Source organism: Danio rerio, chromosome 16 (assembly GCF_052040795.2).
Source record: "Danio rerio strain M-AB ecotype USA chromosome 16, GRCz13ab, whole genome shotgun sequence".
Lineage (NCBI taxonomy): Eukaryota > Metazoa > Chordata > Actinopteri > Cypriniformes > Danionidae > Danio > Danio rerio.
In genome coordinates this window covers 13,117,119-13,140,471 of record NC_141036.1, presented here as the reverse complement: position 1 = coordinate 13,140,471, position 23,353 = coordinate 13,117,119, and the positions used below count along the sequence as shown (strand labels likewise).

Below are 23,353 nucleotides of genomic sequence, written 5' to 3'. Positions count from 1 at the left end.
AAGACCACACTGAGTGCCACTCCTGTCAGCTAAGAACACAAAACTGAGGCTACAATTCGCACAGGCTCACCAAAATTGGACAATAAAAGATTAGAAAATGTTGCATGATCTGGTCCGGTCTGATGAGTCTCGATTTCTGCTGCACATTCAGATGGTCGCGTCAGAATTTGGCGTCAGCAACATAAAAGCATGGATCCATCCTGCCTTGTATCAACGGTTCAGGCTGGTGGTGGTGGTATAATGGTGTGGGCGATATTTTCTTGGCACACTTTGGGTCCATTAGTGTACCCATCTTCTGATGGCTACTTCCAGCAGGATAACACGCCATATCATAAAGCGCCAATCATCTCACACAGATTTCTTGAACATGACAAGGAGTTCACTGTACTCAAATGGCCTCCACAGTCACCATTTCTCAATCCAATTGAGCACCTTTGGGTTGTGGTGGAATCAGAGATTCGCATCATGGATGTGCAGCTGACAAATCTACAGCAACTGTGTGTTGCTATCATGTCAATAAGGACCAAAATTTCTGAGGAATATTTCCAGTACCTTTTTGAATCTATGCCATGAAGGATTAAGGCAGTTCTGAAAGCAAAAGGAATCCAACCTGGTACTAGTAAGGTGTACCTAATAAAGTGTCCAGTAAGTGTACATTTCAACTTAATTTTAGTTTCAATGAGATGCAACCATACATTTTATGTTAACATATTAAGTTTAAGTAAATTGGTTCCACTTATATTTAAGAAACAAAGCCTTATTTTTTGTTATTACACATACGACAGCACTGATTACCTAACATAGGCTTACTTGGCAAACAGCTGAATCAAGAAAACAATGTTGTTATATATTTGTCCACTGTTCATCAACCAAACAGGCAGTATAAGCTTTCACAGAAGGTTAATACGAACCACTGTTAGGTCACATTGTCTAAGAATTAGCTCTGCCAGATGCGACTCCAAGATATCAACACATACCAGCATAGCCGGGCATGCTTTAGCCCAGCCTGTTTGATCTGTGCCATTTTAAGGCTGCACAAATACCCCAGCATTACGTGTACAGGGAACTATTAGACCTATGGACAGAGTTTGAAGATGTGCGCCGCTCTGGTTTCCTAAATACAGACAGGGACGAAAAAGATGGAGGTTGTATGAGTATGAAGGCGAAGTGAAGAGCCAGGTGGAGCAGTAGGTGTTAATTCATGTGTGACGGAGGCTCTAAAGTGGTTATTACTGCACTACAGGGCAAGGCTCATTGAAGACCATCACCCACAGTGGAGCTATAAGACCACAACAAGACTAGAAACAAGGCTATACTTAAATTTGTAGTGGTATGCACTTACAAACACACCACGTAATGCATTTTATTGCGCTTAAAGCTAGCTATTAAAGTAAACCTCTGGAAATATGTTGTAAAAAGTGCTAACAATACTGCAAAATCAGTTACTATAATTAAAGGGACAGTTCACCTAAAATAACATTGTCATCATTTCATTTTACCATTGTTCCAAGAATCATTGTTTTATTCTGTTGAATATATGCATATATATATATATATATATATATGTATATATATATATATATATATATATATATATATATATATATATATATATATATATATATATATATATATATATATATATATATCGAAAAATGTTGGAAACATGTAACCATTCACGTCTAGTATTTGTTTTTCTTGCTATGGAAGTCAACGGTTACAGGTCTCCAACTTTCTTCAAAATATCTATAAAGCTCAATAATATAAGACTCAACATAATTTGGAATAAGTAATGGGTGAGTAAATGATGGCAGAATTGATCTCTTTGGATGAATTATTAGTTTAATAGTTATTATCATTATAGCTATCATAATTTTACCTCTATGATGACACTTTTTTTAACAATTTATTGAATCCGTTTTAACTTTCTGCATTGTAGCTTAGTACGGTAATCTGAGTCTGTCAAATAAGAACAGGTTGAGTAGCCTTGTGAAGGCAGCAGGCAAGATCATCGGTTTTAACCAAACTGGCCCATTGGTAATTTATCGTAAGTATTTTATCTTATGCACCCAGGATCACCCATTGTACTCAGCTGCTGTCATCAGGGCGTCATTTTACAGTTCCTATTTGCAGGACAAACAGAATTAGAAATTCTTTTATAATGGTGGGCATTAGGCCATTAGGGAGATGCACCTAAAAAATGATGTATTGTGTGTTGTGTGGCAATATTTTGGTAATGTGTACATAAAACATCACCTGTCTAATAGCACCTTGCTTAAATTTTAGTTTCCCTAAACGACATAATAAAGTTTAGTCCGAGTCTAATTAGTATGTATTCTATATTTTACTACAGTTGTTATATTCATTATCTTGTCGGCTTAGTCCCTTTATTAATCCAGGGTCGCCACAGCGGAATGAACCGCCAACTTATCCAGCAGGTGTTTACGCAGCGGATGCCTTTCCAGCCGCAACCCATCTCTGGGAAACATCCACACACTCACACATACACACACACTCAATTTAGCCTACCCAATTCACCTGTAGCGCATGTCTTTGGACTGTAGGGGGAAACCAGAGCACCCGTAGGAAACCCATGCGAACGCAAGGAGAACATACTCCACACAGAAACACCAACTGAGCCGAGGTTCGAACCAGTTGTATTTTCTGTATTCAATATCAATTTGTGTCAAAGCAGCTAAACATAAAACTTCTAGTAAATTGAAACTGTGTCAATCCAGTTTTCAGTGATGAAATTCAGTGTGGTGAAAGTCTGAAAGTCTGAAAGTCCAAACATTGCAGAGCAAATCCAGCTAGCTCTACAAGTCCCAACAAGTAAATTGTGATTTGCCAGCCTCATCTCACGAGAAAACGTAAGTATTTTACATTTTGCCAGTTTAGTGGCTAATTCGTACGAATTTGTACGATTTTAAAAAGGAGGCGTGACCTAACCATCATCGGGGGATGAGCAAATCTTACTAAATTGTACAAATTAGATCGTACGAATTCATACGAATTAGCCACTAAATGAAAATGTTACAAATTGCCGTGAGATTGTGTTGGATTTGCTGGTGTTTCCTTCTTTATTTATTATGGTTTGCTATTGCATTATGGGACATTGATCTATGCTCCGACTAATTTCTGGTGTTGAAAATAACTTAACTTAGAGATTTTACTGACATGTTTAGTAGTTTGCTACGATGTATTGTTTGAGTTGGTTGAGTAAATTATGGTATAAATTTTAAGATGTTTAAAAATATAGTAGTCTATTTAACTAAAATCAGCATAAAACAAGCACAGCTAAAATAAATGATTTTCTAATGATAATTATGGTTATTTGAAAAGTTAATAATTAACAAAAAGTGTATATTATAAATAATTACTTTAGAGATCATATTTGTTTTCAAATAACATTTATTAAATATTATTCTTTTTACCTACTTGGCAAATTGCAATCAGTTTGTATTGCTATTCAAAGGTTTAAGATCAGTAAGGTACTTTTAAGATTCATCTTTCGGATAATTCGTTAAACCCTAGATCCTGACTCTCTGTGGTCGTTAAAAATCCCAGGATGTCATTCAAAAAAAAAGTAGGGGTTTAACCCTGGCCTCCTGGCCAAATTTGCCCACTGGCCTCTGTCCATCGTGGCCTCCTAACCATCCACATACCATAATTGGCTTGATCACTGTCTCCTCTCCACCAAACAGCTGGTGTGAGATGTGCAGTCTGGTGCAATATGGCTGCCGCCGCGTCAAGTGCATGCTGCACACTGGTGGTGGATGAAGAGATTCTCTCCAATGTGTAAAGCGCTTTGAGTGTCCAGAAAAGCGCTATATAAATGTAAGCAATTATTATTATTATTAATTATTATTATTATTTTATTATTATTATTATTATTATATCTTTACAAAAAAAATGGAATTATTAAATGGTATTAATGAAAAGTACGAGTAAAGACTTCTTAAAGAATGTCTTAGATGTCATCAAGAATCTGGGATAAAAGGCTTCCCTCTTAATGATTACAATTTAAAAAGAGGAAATGTCTATAGAGCATTATTTAGCATATCTAAATGATTTCTGTAGGATCAAGTGATACTGAAGACTGGGGAATGTGCTCAAAATTCAACATTGAAATTATAAACTAAATTTTAAAACATATTTAGACTTTAAATTATAATAATACTTCACAATAGTACTGTGTTTAATATCTGTGAAGAAAAAGTGTAAAAGAATTGTTTCAAAAACATTTTGGATCCAATATAAAACAGTAAGTTTCTGCGCATAAAATGCAAATTGTGAGAAAGAGAAACTATATCCAAATATCAAATTCAAGATATTAGCATGGGCGAGGCAGTGGCGCAGTAGGTAGTGCTGTCGCCTCACAGCAAGAAGGTCGCTGGGTCGAACCTCGGCTCAGTTGTCGTTTCTGTGTGGAGTTTGCACGTTCTCCTTGCCTTCGCGTAGGTTTTCTCCGGGTGCTCCGGTTTCCCCCACAGTTCAAAGACATGCGGTACAGGTGAATTGGGGAGGCTAAATTGTCTGTAGTGTATGAGTGTGTGTGTGAATGTGTGTGCGGATGTTTCCCAGAGATGGGTTGCGGCTAGAAGGGCATCCGCTGGGTAAAAACTTGCTGGATAAGTTGACGTTTCATTCCGCTGTGGCGACCCCGGATTAATAAAAGGACCAAGCCGACAAGAAAATGAATGAATGAATGAAGATATTAGCATATATGAATACACCCCGTTTTGAAAATTAATCTTTCTATTCATTTCTCAGTAAATAAGGGTAACATATAGTGGTGTATTTGAACAAAACAGATTTAATAAACAGATATATTTATTAAACAAAAGTTTTTGTCACAGTAAATCTTTAGAAAGTGAAAGATAATACAATTAAATTCAAGCAAAATATTGCAAAAAAAATTTACAAGCTACAACATTTCAACAAAATTGTGTACATATATATTTAGGCTACTGATGTTTGAACCATTATTGTAAGTTATTTTGTTTCATAAGCTCCAGATTCGGCTTCAACTATGCACAAATATAATATTCTTAAGCATCCTATAGAAAATATTAATTTAAATGAGAGATTTGTGGGGGGTGTACTCATATACGCTGAGCACTGTAAATCAGAAAACAAGATAAAAATACAGATGAAGAACTTTAGCAGTCCAACAACACACTGATATTCAGTAGAAGATATTCAGTCATGTTACAGAGCAAGTTACAGTCATTTGAGAAACAACATACCGTCAAAACACTAAACATGACCTGGAAATGTAACGCACAGGCTATAATTAACCCACAGAGATCGTTTCCACCTCCATCCCAGCTCTTTATATTACCTCAACTCTGTCAAAACAGTCTCAGCTCTATAATACAATAAATTGCCAGCCGTTGCCTCAAAAGGAAAAGTCCACACTCACTCCTAAGGGACTCGCATCTCAATCAACAGGCTGTTTTGGCAGCCAGAATGGAAGAAACTAATTATCGTTTTAAATCAGCTGGACTTGAGCCACACATTTGCACATTCGACGTACGGACTCCAGAAACAAGCTCTCGCCACAATAAATTACATCCAGCCTCACAAAACATTTATAAACAGCAAGAAAAACGCAAAATAATCAACATAACTTCAACAAGTTAACTTTAACCAGACTTATGCATGTATATTGCTAAAATTTAAATGACTTATTTACCTAAATTGAGGTTAATATGCAAAACCAACTACATTTTAGCTAATTAGAAACAATACAATTATTTATTACTATTATCATACATGCATCATTAAAATGCACCACCAAACCAGCCTTCCTGTGTGCATATTAAGAGACATTTAAAAAGCTGCACAGGATAAAACTATTAAATTAAAGTTAAGGCTTGTCCCACAGATTTGATTAAACTATGACAGTATGAACGTGTGCGGCAAGTGCATTGAAAAGCCATTAAGTTCTAGCAACCAAATCAAATCCTGACCTGTTCTGTGTGGGTGCAGATCTGATGACTAGACACATGAAACTCAGCAGAGAGAGGAGGAGAAGGAGGGACGTAAAAAGAGAGGGAGAGAGAGAGAGAGAAAAAAAGAAAGAGTAACAAAAAATATTGAGGGAGGAGTAAAGTGAGACCAGCGCTTATGCAATCAGGTTTGTGGAGACTTTGAATGCATGACAGCTTAGGCACGAGTAGACGGTTCAAGGAAGATGATGGTCTTTTTTTTTTTTTTTTTTGAGTGTGGACAGATTTTTATTTTTCGGCGTACGTCATTGTGAGTTTTGCATGTGTGCAGGAAAGTTGAGTGCATGTCAGCTGATCCATGAGAGAGTGTGTGTGGCCAAGGGGTCTATTTTGGACAAGCACCTGTTAATGACATTAAGAGCGTGGGAGTTGCAGTTGCAAAGAGAGAAAAGAGAGAGAGTGGACTGTTTATAAGGCGACAAAAAGCAGCTGATAAAGCAGCTTAGGAAGGTAAAGATGGTGTTAAAGAGGGTGAAGAGAGAGAAAAACACTCATTCAGATAAATTTCTGTGTAAAACCAAAATTGACAGTTTTTTTTTTTTTTCTTTTGCTAGTCCACATTGTTATCATTTAGGTAAATAATTAATCCGTACACCTTAACCCATTCATTCATTCATTTTCTTTTCAGGTCAGTCACTTTATTAATCTACGGTCCCCATACACATACACAACGGACAATTTAGCTTACCCAATTAGCGCATGTCTTTGGACTTGTGGGGGAAACCGGAGCACCCGGAGGAAACCCACCAACACGGGGACAACATGCAAACTCCACACAGAAATGCCAACTGACCTAGCCGAGGCTCGAACCAGTGACCTTCTTGCTGTGACGTGATGCCCTTGTTTTGGTAATCTTCTTTAAAAATCTTACCATTTGCTTCTGCATTTGGAGTGGTGGTCCTTTGATGATGTGTTTGTTGGCTTTAGCCACAATATTCCTAAATACACCCCCCTTTTACCATTAGTTTGCTACAAGGAAATGATTTGGTTTTAATAAGGTGCTATATAAATAAATTTTTATTGATTGATTGATTGATTGATTAATTGGTTGATTGATTGATTGATTGATTGATTGGTTGATTGATTGATTGATTGATTGGTTGATTGATTGATTGATTGATTGATTGATTGATTGATTGATTGATTGATTGATTGATTGATTGATTGATTGATTGATTGATTGATTGATTGATTGATTGATTGATTGATTAATTGACTGATTGACAAAAGCCCCGCCCCCTACTCAATATTTCATTTCAGTTGGAAGTACATCAAAAATAAATACTGAAATAAAAGTATCAGCAATTTCCTGTTCATGAGGACTTTAAAATGGTTGAATACAACAAAAATTCCTAATCAGCCAATCACATGGCAGCAACTGCATTTGCATTACATGCATTTAGGCATGTAGACATAGCCCCTTTCACACATACACACCTTGGGTGTGTATAATGAACAGGCCCTTTTTGAAAATACCGGTAAATTCGTTCTGGTTATTCCCGGAAAGAGAAGTTTTAACATTACCGGTAATTTGCCGGAATGCTGCGCTGTGTGAACGCAAAAGGAAGATTGCTGGAAAGAGCGCGTGCACGTCTAGAACGTGCTGACGCGAGACGTCTGCTTTAGCCAATCAGAACAGTCAGACGCATTCACGTCCGTGCGGTTAAGGAGAATAAAAGCCTTTGAATATTTTTCCAGACACATTTAGCTGCTAGAAATTAGTCAGATAACGTTTATATGTTTATCCTAATGCCAACTGTGTAATTAATTATCGATAAGACGCTTATGATAAGCCGTTGTTTGTTTACCTTCAAGCTTTGCGTGTGCCCATGAAACAGCCCATGAGCGCCAGCACACACCCATATCATTTACATCTCGACAAGCGAAAGTGTTGCTTTATGTTCTCATCGAAGTTGTTCGCAATACTGATCCATCCACAGAGGCTGTAATGTAGTCAAATGTTTACAAATACAAGCGCAGCCGTTTAGAGCTCATTTCAGGTTAATGATGTCAGAATTTACTGGTATTTTGGTATGGATGTGTGAATGCTCTTTTCCGGAAAAATTCCGTAATGTCCTCGCCTGCGTGAACAGCGCTTTTTTTAATTTACCGGTAAAGTCGTTCCGAAAATTGTCCATATATTTACCAGTATCACTGTGTGAAAGGGGCTATAGTCAAGACTATCAGAAGCAGTTTAGAATGGGAAAGAAAGATGATTTAAGTGACTTTGAACGGCATGGTTGTTGGTGCCAGACAGGCTGGTCTGAATATTTCAGAAACTGCTGATCTAGTGGGTTTTTCACTCACAATCATCTCTAGGGTTTACAGAGAATGGTTCGAATGGGCGCAAATGTCTTGTTGATGCCAGAGGTCAGAAGAGACTGGCCAGACTGGTTCTAGCTGATGGAAAGGCAACAGTAACTCAAATAACCGAGGTATGCAGAAGAGCATCTCTTAACGCACAGCACATCAAACCTTGAAGCAGATGGGCTACAGCACCAGAACACCACATCGAGTGCCACTGTCAGCTAAGAACAGGAAACTGAAGCTTCATTTGCACAGACTTACCAAAATTGGACAATCCGCTTGTTAAGTGTGACGTCACGCGAAGCGGCTTCCGGGTCCAATCGCTCTATTCAACTAAATGGGGAGACTCATGAAATGGTAATAATAAACGTTTACAAAGCGGTTTAAGGCTTTCGAAAATCACGATCGCAGTATATATGTCCATGCCTAATATCCGATGGCCATAAAGTGATCAATTTTTTTATAAATTGTTACATTTTTGGTATTTGTTATGCAGCAAGCCCAGAGATTGTTGTGTACACTATGATTTTATATAAAATTAACTTTCATGTGTGATGTGTGATCATAAACAAATTATTTCTCCACTCAAATGAATGGCGGCTTGGACCCGGAAAAAGTATTACATACGTCACAAACACGTCACCACTTAACAAGCAGGTAGAAGATTAGAAAGTATTGCCTGGACTAATGAGTCTCAATTTTTGCTGCAACATCAGATGGTAGGGTCAGAATTTGGCGAGAACAACATGCAAGCATGGATCCATCCAGCCATGTATTAACGGTTCAGGCTGGGGGTAGCGGTGTAATGGTATGAGGGATATTTGCTTGGCACACTTTGGGCCCATTAGTAGCAATTGAGCATCGAGTCAACGCCACAGCCAACCTGAGTATTGAAGGCAAAAGGGGGTCTAACATGAATTAAATATATGAAACTTAAGACTTATACAGGGCTAAGCACTAATGAATATTTCTAATGGCCCAGTTGGGCCAATGGATTTATTTTATTTTTATTTTTTTGCCTGCCACAAAAACCAAAGCAAATGTGATTAAATATCTTAGTGACATAACAAAACAAAAAACTAGTTGTATACACTATTTATGTACTTTTTTCATTTTTTAAATGACAAGTTTAACATAGTTTAAAGTATATTTATTGTGGAGGCAATTACATAAATAATGAAAAAGTATATATTTGTTGACTGTTGGTCTAAACGGATTAAGCATAACTTTTATTCAACCTAATGCATTTCTGTTATAAAACCTTAAGTTTCATGCCTATTTATACATTTTATGTCTAGTCTACTCCCCCTTCTGTAAATTATCATTTATAATTTCTGTATTATAATATCATGAGGAATTGTGTAATTGTTTTTAGTTTTCTTTCTCTGGATTGATGGTGATTGGATGTTGGCTCGAATGGGTTGTTTTACATGGAAAGTGGAAAATTAAAGACCTGTTTAAAATTATTTAAGACATAAAACACAATATTCTATTGAATTTAAGACCTAAAATGTTGTTTTTTAATTTAAGACATGTTAAGACTTTTTAAGACCCAGCAAACACCCTGTATATGTGTGTATATCATGTTTGCATACAATTACAAAAAAAAATATATATATATATGGCTTATGTGAGTTGTTTCTAATGCAGTGTCTATGGACACTGTTCTCTCTTTTAGCTGCCGTTATCATGTCTCCCACAACTTTTTTCCATTTTCTGAAAGTCTTGATAACACCATCGTAGAGTTTTTCTTTTATTATTTCAGCATACAGAATAGAAATAAAAAAAAAAATATTTGTTGTACTCTCCCTCTTCCAACTATGATGAGTCCCACTTCTGAGAAACCCAGAAATGTGAAAAGAGTCCATTAGCATTGATGTTTTTGTCACTGTACAAGGAAGACATTCAGGAGCCACCTCAACTGGCTCCAATGTGGAAGAGCAGCGGCTCTACTCCAAGTTCCTTCTGGAAGAGCGAGCTCCTCACCTCATCTCTAAGGGTGCGCCGTGCCATCAGAGATTTTATACATTCAGTCATTACCCAAAGCTCAAGACCATATGTGAGAGTAGGAACCTACATTAACCAGTACATCACGCACTTTGCCTTTCTCCTCCTTTATCACAATGAAGCAGTACATCGACTGCATTACAGCTGCACAGATATGTCTGTCAATCTCAGGGTCCCATCCTTCCCTCACAAAACGCCAAGACACTCTCTCCCTATGGCATAGGTGTCAAATCCAGTTCCTGAAGGGGCCGCAGCTCTGCAGTTTAGTTCCAACCATGCTTCAACTAACTTAATTATAGGTTTCAAACACCTGAAGGACTCAATTAGCTTTATCAGGCGTGTTTAATTAAGGTAAAAGCTAAACTGTGCAGAGTTGTGGCCCTCCAGAAACTGATTTGACACCAGTGACTTATGTTAAGGATTTTCCTCCAATCTGGAGATAGCAAGCCATGTTTTCCTGATCAAGCCCTTTGGCCTTGTCGGTGCAGATTTTTATCACTGGTATGTCAGGTTTAGAAAAGTTCGATATAGCCAATAGGACATAGTCTGTAAAAAGCAGATATCAAATCCTGTGGTCCCTGAAGTGAACTTCCTCTGGTCCAAGGCTGCAGCAAGAAATTTTATCCATAAAAATATTGAACAGAACCTGTGACGAAGAGCAGCACTGCCAGAGTCTAACATGCACTAGGAACAAGTTTGACAACAAGTTACAAGTTAGAGTGTAGCTCATACCACGCACCTTTTTTCAGAGCTTCTCTCAGAACACTCCATAGAATGCCACGAGACACAGTCGAACACTTTCCTTTGTTGGAGTGGCATCAAAGTGGATTCCCTTATTGTTGAAAAACACCCTCCGGACCCTTTAAAAGGATTATTTTTGCAACATATTATATTTCAGTTAGTTTTTCAGTGATTATTGTTTGATTAATTTATCCCTAATTATGTTTCCTTCTACCTACTATGCACATTTTGGATATGCGCATAAAGAAATCAATTGATGAAAAGCAATTTTTTGAAAATGTGCAAGCAGTAGTATAAACTTATTTGATAAAATGTGCATAAACTACAATGGAAACTCTTTTATCAAACACATTATAATAAAATGCGCATTAATAAAAAATTCCTCCGATTTTGTCATAGGAGATCATGTGATGATGAAAATGTGTGTGAATGGACAAACAAGCAGGCTGAGCGCATTGTGAAACATCTGAAATGCTGTTTTAGTCATATTAAAACATTATCCATTTCGATATTAGTGTTATATTATCAATTACCTCCAGGACTGTCTCACGCCTTCAAATGCCATGTGTTCACTGCGTGTCATCGTCTCCTCCGACGCTTGTTTTTAAAAAATAAATAAATAAATAAAATAAAAATAAAAAATTTACGCAGCTTGTCCTGCAGCAAATTATGTTTTTACTGTTGATATTTGGCGCCAGTTAATCAGGAAGTGATGATTTTGTTCTCTTTTATTCGTTGGATGGAAACGTAGCATTATTCACACACCTTTAATGCGATATTCCAGTTTTGTGCATAAAGTTAAATTGCATTTTTGGATGGAAACATAGCTATAGACTAAGTTTACATGGACGTCACTATCCAAATTATTTGTCTTAATCTGAATCAGACAATAACATGATCAAGGTGTTTACATGAGTTCCTTTTAAAATGTTTCTTTCACAATCCCGTTTTACATGTCATAGCTCATAGTTTGATGAACATTGCATCACCATGCCATCCATGTGTCCTCCGTAGTTTCAAGTAATTTCAGGTGTTTCATTTTTAATTTATCGGCTTTAAATGCAGTTTGGCACTTTCACTTTCATTCAGGAACATTTCATGCATGCTCCCTGTGATAAACGAGATATTGGTTAGGAGTATGAACTGCTGGAGGAGTGTTGCTTTAATGGATTTTGATACCACACGCCGTATGGGGGGAAAAAAACCTTCTCATTTCGTGACAGGTGTCTGTGGTCCTTCCCGGACTCAGAAGGTGCAGGAGTGTGTATGTGTGTGTATATTGAACATCCTGTCGCAAAATGCAGCGAAAATACTATACGACTGTAATAGTTTGATTTGTACATTCTGTACTTCAGTTCAATAATACGACTAAAATCAGCATACTCTACGTCTTAATTCTGTCTAGTTTGATTATAACTTCAGCCAAATTAAATTAATCAAAAATCGCTGTTTAAATGATAGACTCTAAACTCTGTTATCCTAATCATATTAAAATCGGATTATTGGTGTCCATGTAAACATACTCAGTGATTTCACCAAAAGTGGCCAGCAGTCACCATATCATAATCAATCAAAGCATCGCCTAAACATTTTGGGGCAGTACTAAAGTTTTAAACCATCTGTAACAAAAGACTACAGTAACTGGAAAGTTCTGCGTCTGAATAAATTTCTCCTGGCACCTTGAAAAGCATTGGTCAAAATATTTTAAAATACATTTGGATTATCTTTTTTGACAAATGTATTTATTTATTTAATTTGTTTTTAATAAGTATTTACTCTTTCACTGAGCTAAATGATTAGGAAACCAAGTGTCCCAACCAGTTCTTGCAACAATTTTCCATTAACAATAATAATTAACTAATATTTAAGTAATTAAATGCAGATAATTACATTCTATTAAAATTATTTACCAGATAAACTTAAAAACAGGCTTTATAAAAGACTTCTTTCACTTCAGTCTCCTGAAATGTTGAAGCAACACAATAAACATATTTCCGTGAATGTTTGCTCCTACTTTTAATTAAAAAAAAAAAAGAAAAAAAAACACCACACACACAAACATACAAGTCAACCCCCACTTTCCAAACAATGGCCCCCCAGAGTCTAAAAACAGACTTGCCCATAGCTCATAACACTCAGACGCCATATCAGAGCTACTCTACATGGAGGTGAGGAGTGTTTGATAGCGCTATCTGCTGGCAGAATACAGATACAGCGTTGCAAATTCAGTTCAAACACGTTTTATTTCACCAGACCGTTCCTCTGGTCCTCATACATAAACGCACTGTATTAAATCAACTCAGCTCAATACAGTTTTAAAAAACAGCAGTGGACAGTTAGATACAGAAAGTATAAAAAAAAAAAAAAAAAAGACAACTTTCTTTTTCACGGTGTATAAATTTGGTTAGACGGGGCCAGGAAAATAGGGTTCACAAGAAACAGTACAACTATTATAAAAGGAAGGAGAGATAGCAGGAAAAAAAAACAGAGGAGGAGGTGAAGACAGAAAACAGTATAGACGTAATCGGCAATAATCATTTTCTATAAGATAGATGCCTGTAGCTTTTACCTCATACATGTACGGTGTTGACAGACGACTCAAAACTCCTCTGCCTTTATAACCTCTACACAGGAAACCTCATTTCACAGCCTAAATAAACAACCATATTCAAATAACTTAGACTTCTGGTCTCAAATACCCCCCTTCTCACCTTTTTGCTTTAGTGTAACATTCATTTTGGTTGTCTCGTTTGTCTTTCCTCACTCCTCCTCTCACTCTATCTGACCAGTTTGGCTCAAAGTGTGTGAGCTGTGCAGATAACAGAACAGGTATTTAACATTGATAACATAAATTTACTCTGGGTCAAAATGAAGCTGGAAATTGTCTAACTTTATGATTTCTGTTCTTTTTTTGGCATGGTATGGTCTATTTTATTTCCATCTTAAAGCTTTGCACATACTTCCAATGTTGTTGTCAAAATAAAAAAAAGACTGATTTGCTACATTCTGACCAATTACAAGTCTTGTTTTGAAACTGCTAGATTAAAAAAAAAAAAAAAAAAAGCTCACACATTCTTTGACCTCATAAATCTACGAAATAAGGGGTTTCCGAGAGATAGAAGTCACACCATCTGTGTCTCTCTCCAAGTCTCTTGCTCTTGAATCTCTCCAGTCTCTACCAGAAGTCGCGGCGGTGATAGGCATCAGGGTCGCAGTATTTAGTCACCACCACTCTGTTGGCGAATTTTCTTCCAGTCAAACCTTGCATTGCCTTTTGGGAGTCAAATACTGACATAAACTCCACAAAGATCTAAGAAAGGAAAGAAGCACAAACAACCATTTAAGTAAAATGTGACGTTTACTTTTATAACATACACGGTTTGTATACAATGTCCAATTGAAAATGGCATACTATTTCCAGACTTCCATGTTGTTTTTGCCATAATTAACTTCTGATAAATATTTCATACATGCAACTGTCAGTAGGGCTGACATCTAATCAATCTCCTCTAATCTAAATGATAGCAAGCTGCCTTGATCTTTTGGCTATTTTTTAGTTTATTCATTTAAAGTACCATCTAACAACAAATTTTATGGAAAGAAAATACAAAACTATCGGACGTTATCTCCCGATCAGTACTTGAATGTATATGCATTATCACTAGTCATGCGGTGGCACAGAGTTGGACCTCTTTTTTTACTTCACACATAAGCAGCAACGCATGCTGCATGACATTACAGTTGCTGAGAGTTATTTTAAGTTAAGGTACTATTTGTTTTTATATCCATTTTTTTAATATATATTTACTGCACTAAATATATTTACTGCACTAAATCCAAAAGTGTATAATTTATGTTATGTATTACTTTATTGTTTAATCTGTTTGTTTAAAAGAGTTGTTGAATGTTAAAATAAGGTGAATAAAAAAAAAAATAAGAAACATTCTGTTTCTTCGCTCTTCTTTATTCTTTTTTTTTGTATTTTAGAAGTATCGGATCAGGTTTCTGTATTAGTAGATCCTTAACATCAAATGACTCTTACTCAAGGGCAAAAAACCTGATCAGGACATCCTTATTTATAACATTAACTTAAAAATATCAAAGATAACAGCAAATACATACAAGTGTTGAAATGGAGAGACAACAACTATAGCTTGTAAAAGACAAAATAGCATGGATCAAATGATTATTTGATGAAGTCTGTCTGCTTTCTAGACTTTCGGCTAAATGTTTACAGTCCTCCAAACACTTTTTGATTTTGTACGATATTTTTATATTTAGAAACTTTATATTTTAGAAAACTACAAGCAAGTCTGAAAACAATGATTTTTCCATACTTTCAGACCTGGAAATTACTGACATTAAAGCCTATGGTTTTTAAAAAGGTTTAACAATCTTTTTATATGTTAAAGCAATATCATATTATCCAAATATCAGCACAATTATTTTAACTGATTTACATTTTATGCAGAATATCAACTGAATTTGGAAAAAAAAAAAAGGCAAAGCTGAGCCACTCTGCACTTGGCATGGGACGATAACCCGTTTCAAGGTTTATCACGATTTTAAAACCTTTAAAAATGTCTCTTAAACCGTACTTAAGATATGTGAGGGTTTTTTAATGCTTTTTTTATGTGCTGTAAAGAAATCTGGGTTTTTGAAAGTAATGAAGAGAGCAGAAATCAATGATTTATTTTAATTATTTAGCCTGACACTTTTATTGGTCCAGAATATTGTAAATGTTTCCTAAAATGAAATGTGGAAAAGATTTCTTTTTAATTCAGACAATTTTAAAAACTTATTTTAGAGCAGTGATCACAATACCATGATACAGTAAAATCATATTTTTATCCAAGGTTATCATACCATCAGAAATGTCAGAAACCAGCCCATGCCGATCTCAAAGCAAACACAGCGGAATTTTACTGAATCAATGGTATGAATTCAGTGGGTCAAAGATGAAATAGCCAATTCAAATAGATAGTCACTTGTGGAAAGATTGAGAGAAAAAAATTAATAAAACATGATGTAACGCCACCTATGGCTTGTTTCTCTTTTTTCCTTTTGTTTATTATTTAATATTTATTTTTGTATTCGAAACTTTAAAAGCAAATTAAAATGTTAACATCTTACTTAAAGTATAAAAAAAACACATAGGAAAAACACCCCAACAAGTGATTCAAAAAAATATTAATAATAAGGTTAATAGAAGAATGGTAGATTTAGAGGGTTCTCCTAATTTTTATAATGCACTCTTTATTTATTTGATTTATCTTTTATTCAAAAAGTGAACCGAAAGCCATGTCTAGCTGTAAAGTTTTTTGCTTTTGTTATTTTTGTATAGATGTGTAGTATATTCAAACCTTTCCAGTGCCAGGAATATCCAATCCGTCGACAGGCCGTGGGATCTCGATGCTCTTGACTTGGCCGTATTTGGAGCACTCGTCTCTGACGTCTTCCACAATCTCCTCATACTCTTCATCATCCAGCAGCTCCTCTGGGGCCACCATGTTCATCAGACACAACACCTCTGTGGGAATGCCGCCCATCTGGTTCACAGAGCTGTTCATGAGGCCTGGAACTTGAAGTGTGACTGGAGTCTGGTTTATACCCGTCTTCAGAAAAATGAAAGACAAAAAAAAAAAAAAGCCAATGAGAAAAAGGATATTACACATGAACATACCTGATTAACACATTCACACTTTCTCTTACCAGCGTAGTGTTCTTGGAACCGACGCTTGCCCTCTGGACCAGGAGTTTCTTGTCACCAAGCTGCATCCCGTTTAGCCCTGCGATGGCCTGTGAGGGTAACAGAGGTTGGACAGAGGTTAACATAAGTGACATTAACACCTTATCCACTACAGATACAGCCCATTTTAAAATGTCTCATTTAAGTATGTCATGCAATTAAAAGGATAGTTCGCCCAATACAGTCATTATTTACTCACCCATTACTTGTTCCAAACCAGTTGGAGCTTTTTTGTTCAGTTGTAAAGTAATGTATTTTTTATTTAATGCCATGTCAGCAACCAAGGCTATTTTCATGGCAAGAACATTTTAATAATACATATACAATTAAAAACAACAAACAAATGAATACTTAAAATTAAAGTTTTAGTGTTAATACATAACAAGAATTCCAATATTATTTCTGGTGTCACTTTGCTGAAAATTTCCTTAAGAGATTTCATTTCATAAAAAAGTCTTCTGAAATCATTTAAAGCAGTACAGTCTTTCGATCAGTTCAACACAAAACTAAATATTCTTAAGAATGTTGGAAACCATAAGCAACTGACATCCACAGTAGGAAAAAAAATACCAATAAAGTCACTGGCTTATGCTTTCAAACATTCTTCAGAATATCTTCCTTAGTGTTCAACATAAGTAAGAAACTCAAGCAATTCTGAATTGAAAGTTGAGGGTGAGAAAACTACGATAAAATTTACATTTTTGCCTGAACTATCCCTTTAAGGTTGCAACACAAAAACAAATAGGAGTATTGGACTGTGTATTGCAAATGCTGTTATATGCAAAGTATAATTGCATTTAAGCTTTGTATTTTCATCACCTGGTCACTGATATTGACGTCAACATATTCACAGAAGGCATAGCCCTTAGACAGGCCTGTAGCGCTGTCTTTCACCAAATTGAAAGCCTTCAGAGGACCAAACGATGTCAGCAATTCTTTGACCTGTGGACAAGTAAAGAAAATAACGCACTTATGTATTATTTTGCATTGATAAACACTAATTTACTGCACATAAATGCTCTAAATGACAATATCTTTTAAGTCTTGTTATCAGTATCATTTCAAAAAATGGAGCTAAACGTTTTATAAAAAAACACACACATACTATCAATAATAATTATAAAGTAGTCTTTATATTTTACAGAGCTATATGCAAAGCAGAATGTGAATCAATATAAAGCACCACAAACCTGGTCATCATTGAGGTAATTTGGCAGACCCCCAATAAAGAGTTTATGGGCCGAATCGGGTACCACCGTGGACACAACGCCTACAGGGAGAGAACCTGAGTGTGATCAATAATGATCCACAGTAAATAACCCACCAGAAAAAAAGGTCAACAAAAGCATGAATGAAAATCAGAAATATAAATATGAATGTAAAATATTGATGATTAATAAGTAAAACACATGCCTGGGACGTAGACACTTGGATTCTCGCTCATGCCTGGCAGAGGCTGGTAGTCATGTGGTCGGCGAATCTTTAAACTCTGTCCCTGGAAAATGATGCCATCAAATGCCATGGCCTGTGTCGTCTCATCTACAGAGCGGAACTGCAGAACCAAAAATACATATACATCAATAATAATCTTTATCGTACATCTCTCAAAATGTTTATTTGAGGATTTAAAATCGCTCTAGACATAAGATCAAAGTCCGACCTCCAAAAAGGCAAAATTCTTGTCCTGGTTGATCTGGACAGCAAGAACAGGGTTGCCTGGGGCCTGAGTCAGGCCTCCCAAACGCATCTGAGCGTTGAAGAAGTCCATCATAGACTCCTATTTGATATAAATAAACAAATCATTAGAACAATGTTATTATTATACTGTAGTAACAACAAAAAATGAATCAGGTCTCTGGTTTATGAACAACAACTGAAATGATCATTAAGCTATGGATATTATGTCAAAATATTAATTGCATTTGTCATATTTAATTAATTATTATTAATAATGTTGACAAAGTTAATCACATCATTTACATCAAAATACTACTGGATGCAAGACATAATAATGAACTTCACCTCTGTGATTCCAAATGGGATGTTGCCCACATACAGCCGTCGGGCTTGTCGAGTCATCTGACTTCCCACGACAGGAACAGGTGTTGGGGTCACAGCCAGACCCTCAGGGGTCATTGTGGGCAGCAGAGCAGTGGCTGGTATCTGACCAGCAGCTGGCCAAAGAAAGAAGTGCAAAATTAGGTCTTTTGATTATTTAATGTATCTTGACAAATTAATGTGAATAAAATACAGATAAATCTCCAAAATTATGGACAGAAGTGTAAATGCTTTATCCAAGAGTCACAAATGATCACATATTCATACCCGTCAACCCTCCCATTTTTCCTGGGATTCTCCCGTATTTTACAATTCTATCCCGCTATCATCCCGTAAAGGTACTTCCCCATATCTTCAATCTTTATATGAAGAGTGGCAATAAACATTAAAAAGTCAATACTCCCTATACGCAACCCATACAGCAGAACCGCCAGGGGTCGCCCCTTGCTCTTAAATGTGAAGCTGTTCTGTGCTTTCATTTTATTAAGGCATGAGAACACTGAAATAAATGTAACTAAAATAAACTGAAATAAATAAACAGTGCAATTCCCTTCCTTTTTATTACAGCTGCTGTTGCCTCAATGCAATCTTCAAAACAATCAGTTCATGTACCGGTGCGCGTTCCATAGTGATATATAGATGCTGTTTCCCAAATGGATTCTGTAGAGGCAATGGGTTTTGGGTGCGTGTTTGAACAGACATGTTCACATAATAATAATAACAACATCTAAACATGTCGATCTTTGTGGATTTTCCTTTAAACACAACAAATTTTGCTTTAAATGAGCATAAAAAGACAGGAAAGCAATCGAATGCTTTCATTATAGATCTGTGCATTTTTTAACTGACACATCTGTTATTTAATGTGATCAAATGAAAAATCTGAATGAGAGATTCATACTCTGCTCTTTAATCAGAATGTTTAAATTATACCGTGAAGAAAATTTTAATAAGATTTGATTGCTTGATTCAATTTCTTTATAATAGCTATTAAATTTAATAGGCTAAACTGTTTGCCAATTTATGGCAATTTATTTTTTTTCATTGTTTACTATTTATTCCATCCTTTGTAAATATTATTAATAAAAACATTTTACTGACCATTTCAACTGTTTATTTACAATGAAACTGCTCCAGATTAACATATTTAGTAATTTGGGGATATTTTTTTGTCTTATTTTCACATCCAAATGCTGACAGGTATGCATATTTAGTCGGTATGGGTTGTCTTTTAATGCAGTCTAAATGCATTTAAATTCCTTTGGACTACATGTAAAATTATTTGAAATATAGACAACTGATGTAGGTCTGACAAAAATGCACCTTAATATTGGGCGAAAATATGTCCCAAGGAGCACCAAGATAGATATCAAAAACAGGTGTAATGAACCCTTATATATTTAAGGTTGTAAGCAGCAGAAGTGGTCAACTTAAGAGTGCAGTTAATAGGAGAGTACTACAAATAAATTTTTTGCATTCTAATTTGTTCAAAAAAAAAAAAAGAAAAAAAAAAAAAAAAAGAAATACTCAGTGTTTTCAAGGATTTCAGAAAAAGGATAAAAAAAGTTCCATACTGATAAAAGCAGTCAGATAAGTGAACATTGTCAAATTTACTGTCTTGCCCCATAGACGCTGTATTAGAAACTTCTTACAGTAATTTGTTTTGCATGTGTGTGTGTGTGTGTAATTTGATGCAACATTGATATAATGAAAAGTACAGCTTTATAAATGTACATATATTTAAAAAATCTAAGTATTACAAACTTAAGGATTTAGGATGCTACAAAGGAACAACTGGTAAGAAACGGAAAGAAGAAATTAAAAAGGATCTTACCCTGCATGGCTTTGTACTGCATGGGTGTGATGTGTTCAAATCCAGGAGGAGGAACATCCCAATATTTCTTCACTTTAATCTTTTTCTTCTCACGGTGTGGAGAACGACTGCACAGAAAGAAATGGAGACCATCAATGATGATATTTAAACATCTATACACTCTTTTAACCCTTCAAGTTTTATTTTCCAAGCCACGGTTCTCCACATACCTGCGTCTGTGTCTGCGGTCTTTGCTGTCTCCATGACGGTCTCGACTGCCTCTTCTTTCTCTGTCTCTGTCGCGGCTCCTTCTCTTCCTGTCCCGGTCTCTGCTGCGACTCCTCGAGCCACTGCGCCGGTGGTGCTTGTTCTCCTTGTCTCGGTCCGCTGGACATTTGAGTTGCAAAAATTAAATAAATAAACATGACTAAAATTTGCATTTACTATGAATATATCACATGAGCATTAGTAGGCAGAGATTGTTATTAATAAAAAATAAAAGTACTTGTATTGGCAGGCTGAAATTTTACTTTAATAAGAATTATTCTGAAAAATGTTGAAGATTAAAAAAAATTATTATATAGCTTTAACACCTATTTAATTGGCAATAACAACTAATTATGGTTATTTTATCAAATCTCAATTATCTGAGATAACCAAATAAGGGAAGTAGTATATGTTTTTCATGTCAACATTTTTTCTTAACATTTTTATAATTACTTGTATGTATGCATGTAAGTATGTTTATATATATATATATATATATATATATATATATATATATATATATATATATATATATATATATATATGTTATAACCCAATTGTTTTTTTAACATCTGTAACATTTACTCACCCTCGTGTCAATCCAAACCTCAATGACTTTCTTTCTTCTGTGGAACACAAGAGAAGATATTTTGAAAATATCCCTGTCTTTTTTGTCCTGTACAGTGCAAGTCAATGGATACAAAAACTGCTTCACTACAAGCACATCTTTGACTGTGTTCCACAAATTTAAAGTCATTCAGGTTTGGTCAACATTAGGAACCTTAATTTTGGGTTAACCATCCTTCTAACCAACTAGGGCACGATCATTCAAAACAGGACCAGGGAGCATTTTTGCCATCACACTTCGATCTAAACCCTGGTAATCTAAAATAATCTACTAATATTTCTGCAGGCATGCACACATGAAGCTAAACTTTTTTTTCTTAATCTCGTTATAATACACACACACACCATATGCAATACAGACTTGTAATGCACATAACTCGTGTTCGTGTGTGCGATGTGATGCTGCAGATCGTCCTTCGGGCTGCAGAAACATCCAGGTTAACAGATCCACCCACTAACCGCCACTATTACGCTTGAGCAGTCCCTCATTCTCATCCCAGTTTATACCTTAACATCTCACCTTGTTTGTTTTCGGTCAGCTGTCTCTCAAACTCGTCAAAGTCTGACATTTTCCAGCAGCTCCGACACGCCGACTGAATATGAAGCGAGCTAGCTAGCTAACAGCTAGCAATGCAGCTGCTGCGAATATCTCGCAAACCAGAAAATTAAACTCACACCAAACGCAAAGCGACTGCGAATCTACAGTAGATATAAGAAAAATTGTAGTCCTATGAAAACAAAGCGAAGGTTATTGAGAGCTGCAGAAGTCGAAATGAGGTCTTCCAGAAGCGTCCAGAACATACAAAGGCCAGCATGAGGAAAACGTGCTTTCAAAGAGACCGAAAGTAAGCATACATGCAGCACATAATGGATAGGAATAAACAAGTGCTCTGCTAGCGTAAACGCTAATGTTTTCCTCAAAAATACCGATATACATTAAGTACAGCCAGCATTTTACACCAAATCTCTGAAAGGCCGTAAGAGTGCCCCCCACAAAAGGTCGTGGCCACTCCCAATTACTTCCGGGTCACCTTTACGTTTCATGCAGTTGATTTAACGGATTTCGGATTCCTGCTGCAGACTCCTGGATTATGCATATGCATTTGAAATCGCGATATGTAAACAGACGTATTCTGAACAAAGTGTTAAATAAAACGAATGAATTAGATTCATTGCATTGTTTTGTATCTGCCTGCGCCCCCTATTGGAAAATCTCATGTTCACACGCAGTCAGCAAGTATTTCCTCGGATTTTGATTCAGCCTAGTGACTCGATCGAATCTTTTGAATCAACTCACACAAAAATCTAAACACCCTATGGCTATTTAAATGTTTCAAGATTCAAGCTTTTGTTTTTCACCAATAGATAAATAAAGAATATTTGGTAACACTTTACAATAATAGTACATGAGTATTAATATGTAAACTAACTTTATTTTATTATGTTAGTGAGTTAAGGCGCACACTAATTATGAACTAACTTAACTACAACATGATTTACAAGAGTTCATGTGTGAAAAACGGAGCCTTACTTGTTAGTACATGTTGTTAATTGTTGTATTAATAAACATAATTTAAGTGAAATTTCATCAACATGATCTCATGAGCTGTTAAATTGTCATGCCTTTACTTGAAGGGCCACAACAGAATTAGCTCATCCTTAACTCATTAACTCCTGTGTTTAAACTGTTGATGTTGACAAAACACTATACATTAACATATCATGAGTTCATGGTGGTTAAATTAGGCAAAAACTAATGGGGTAATTATT

At 35.9% G+C, this 23,353-nt stretch overlaps 2 protein-coding genes and 1 long non-coding RNA gene across 7 annotated transcripts in view; 1 reads left to right on the top strand and 2 right to left on the bottom strand.

The window, feature by feature from the left end:
- cacng6b (calcium voltage-gated channel auxiliary subunit gamma 6b) overlaps nt 1-6,005 on the bottom strand; it is a 44,559-nt gene extending 38,554 nt beyond the window's left edge. For both annotated transcript variants that reach the window (XR_015511140.1, XM_087286806.1), the window contains exon 1: nt 5,976-6,005. The gene's annotated coding sequence lies outside the window, so the exon portion shown is untranslated. The remainder of the gene's footprint in view (nt 1-5,975) is intronic.
- Nucleotides 1-8,185, top strand: part of LOC147840189 (uncharacterized) — a 30,434-nt gene extending 22,249 nt beyond the window's left edge. The window contains exon 3 of the long non-coding RNA XR_015511182.1: nt 7,432-8,185. This is a non-coding gene — a long non-coding RNA (uncharacterized LOC147840189). The remainder of the gene's footprint in view (nt 1-7,431) is intronic.
- A 5,108-nt stretch (nt 8,186-13,293) lies between these two features.
- On the bottom strand, nt 13,294-22,601 carry u2af2a (U2 small nuclear RNA auxiliary factor 2a). 4 transcript variants are annotated; one of them, XM_087285888.1, is made up of 12 exons: nt 22,104-22,601; nt 21,546-21,582; nt 20,920-21,076; nt 20,711-20,817; nt 18,841-18,992; nt 18,479-18,595; nt 18,232-18,370; nt 18,009-18,103; nt 17,638-17,760; nt 16,782-16,868; nt 16,433-16,684; nt 13,294-14,379 (listed from the first exon to the last, which is right to left on the bottom strand). In XM_087285888.1, the coding sequence occupies exons 4-12, from the start codon at nt 20,730-20,732 to the stop codon at nt 14,245-14,247; spliced, it is 1,122 nt and encodes a 373-aa protein (XP_087142014.1). In that variant the 5' UTR covers nt 20,733-20,817; nt 20,920-21,076; nt 21,546-21,582; nt 22,104-22,601; the 3' UTR covers nt 13,294-14,244.
- Between the last annotated feature and the right edge of the window lie 752 nt (nt 22,602-23,353).

Excerpts from the sequence above, each read along its gene's own strand:
- u2af2a (XM_087285887.1), bottom strand. The coding sequence starts at position 22,152 with ATGTCAGACTTTGACGAGTTTGAGAGACAGCTGACCGAAAACAAACAA. Across the intron at positions 21,077-22,103 it reads GCTGACCGAAAACAAACAAG|CGGACCGAGACAAGGAGAAC; the intron begins GTGAGATGTTAA and ends TCAAATGTCCAG. Across the intron at positions 18,993-20,710 it reads GCAGTACAAAGCCATGCAGG|CTGCTGGTCAGATACCAGCC; the intron begins GTAAGATCCTTT and ends TTCTTTGGCCAG.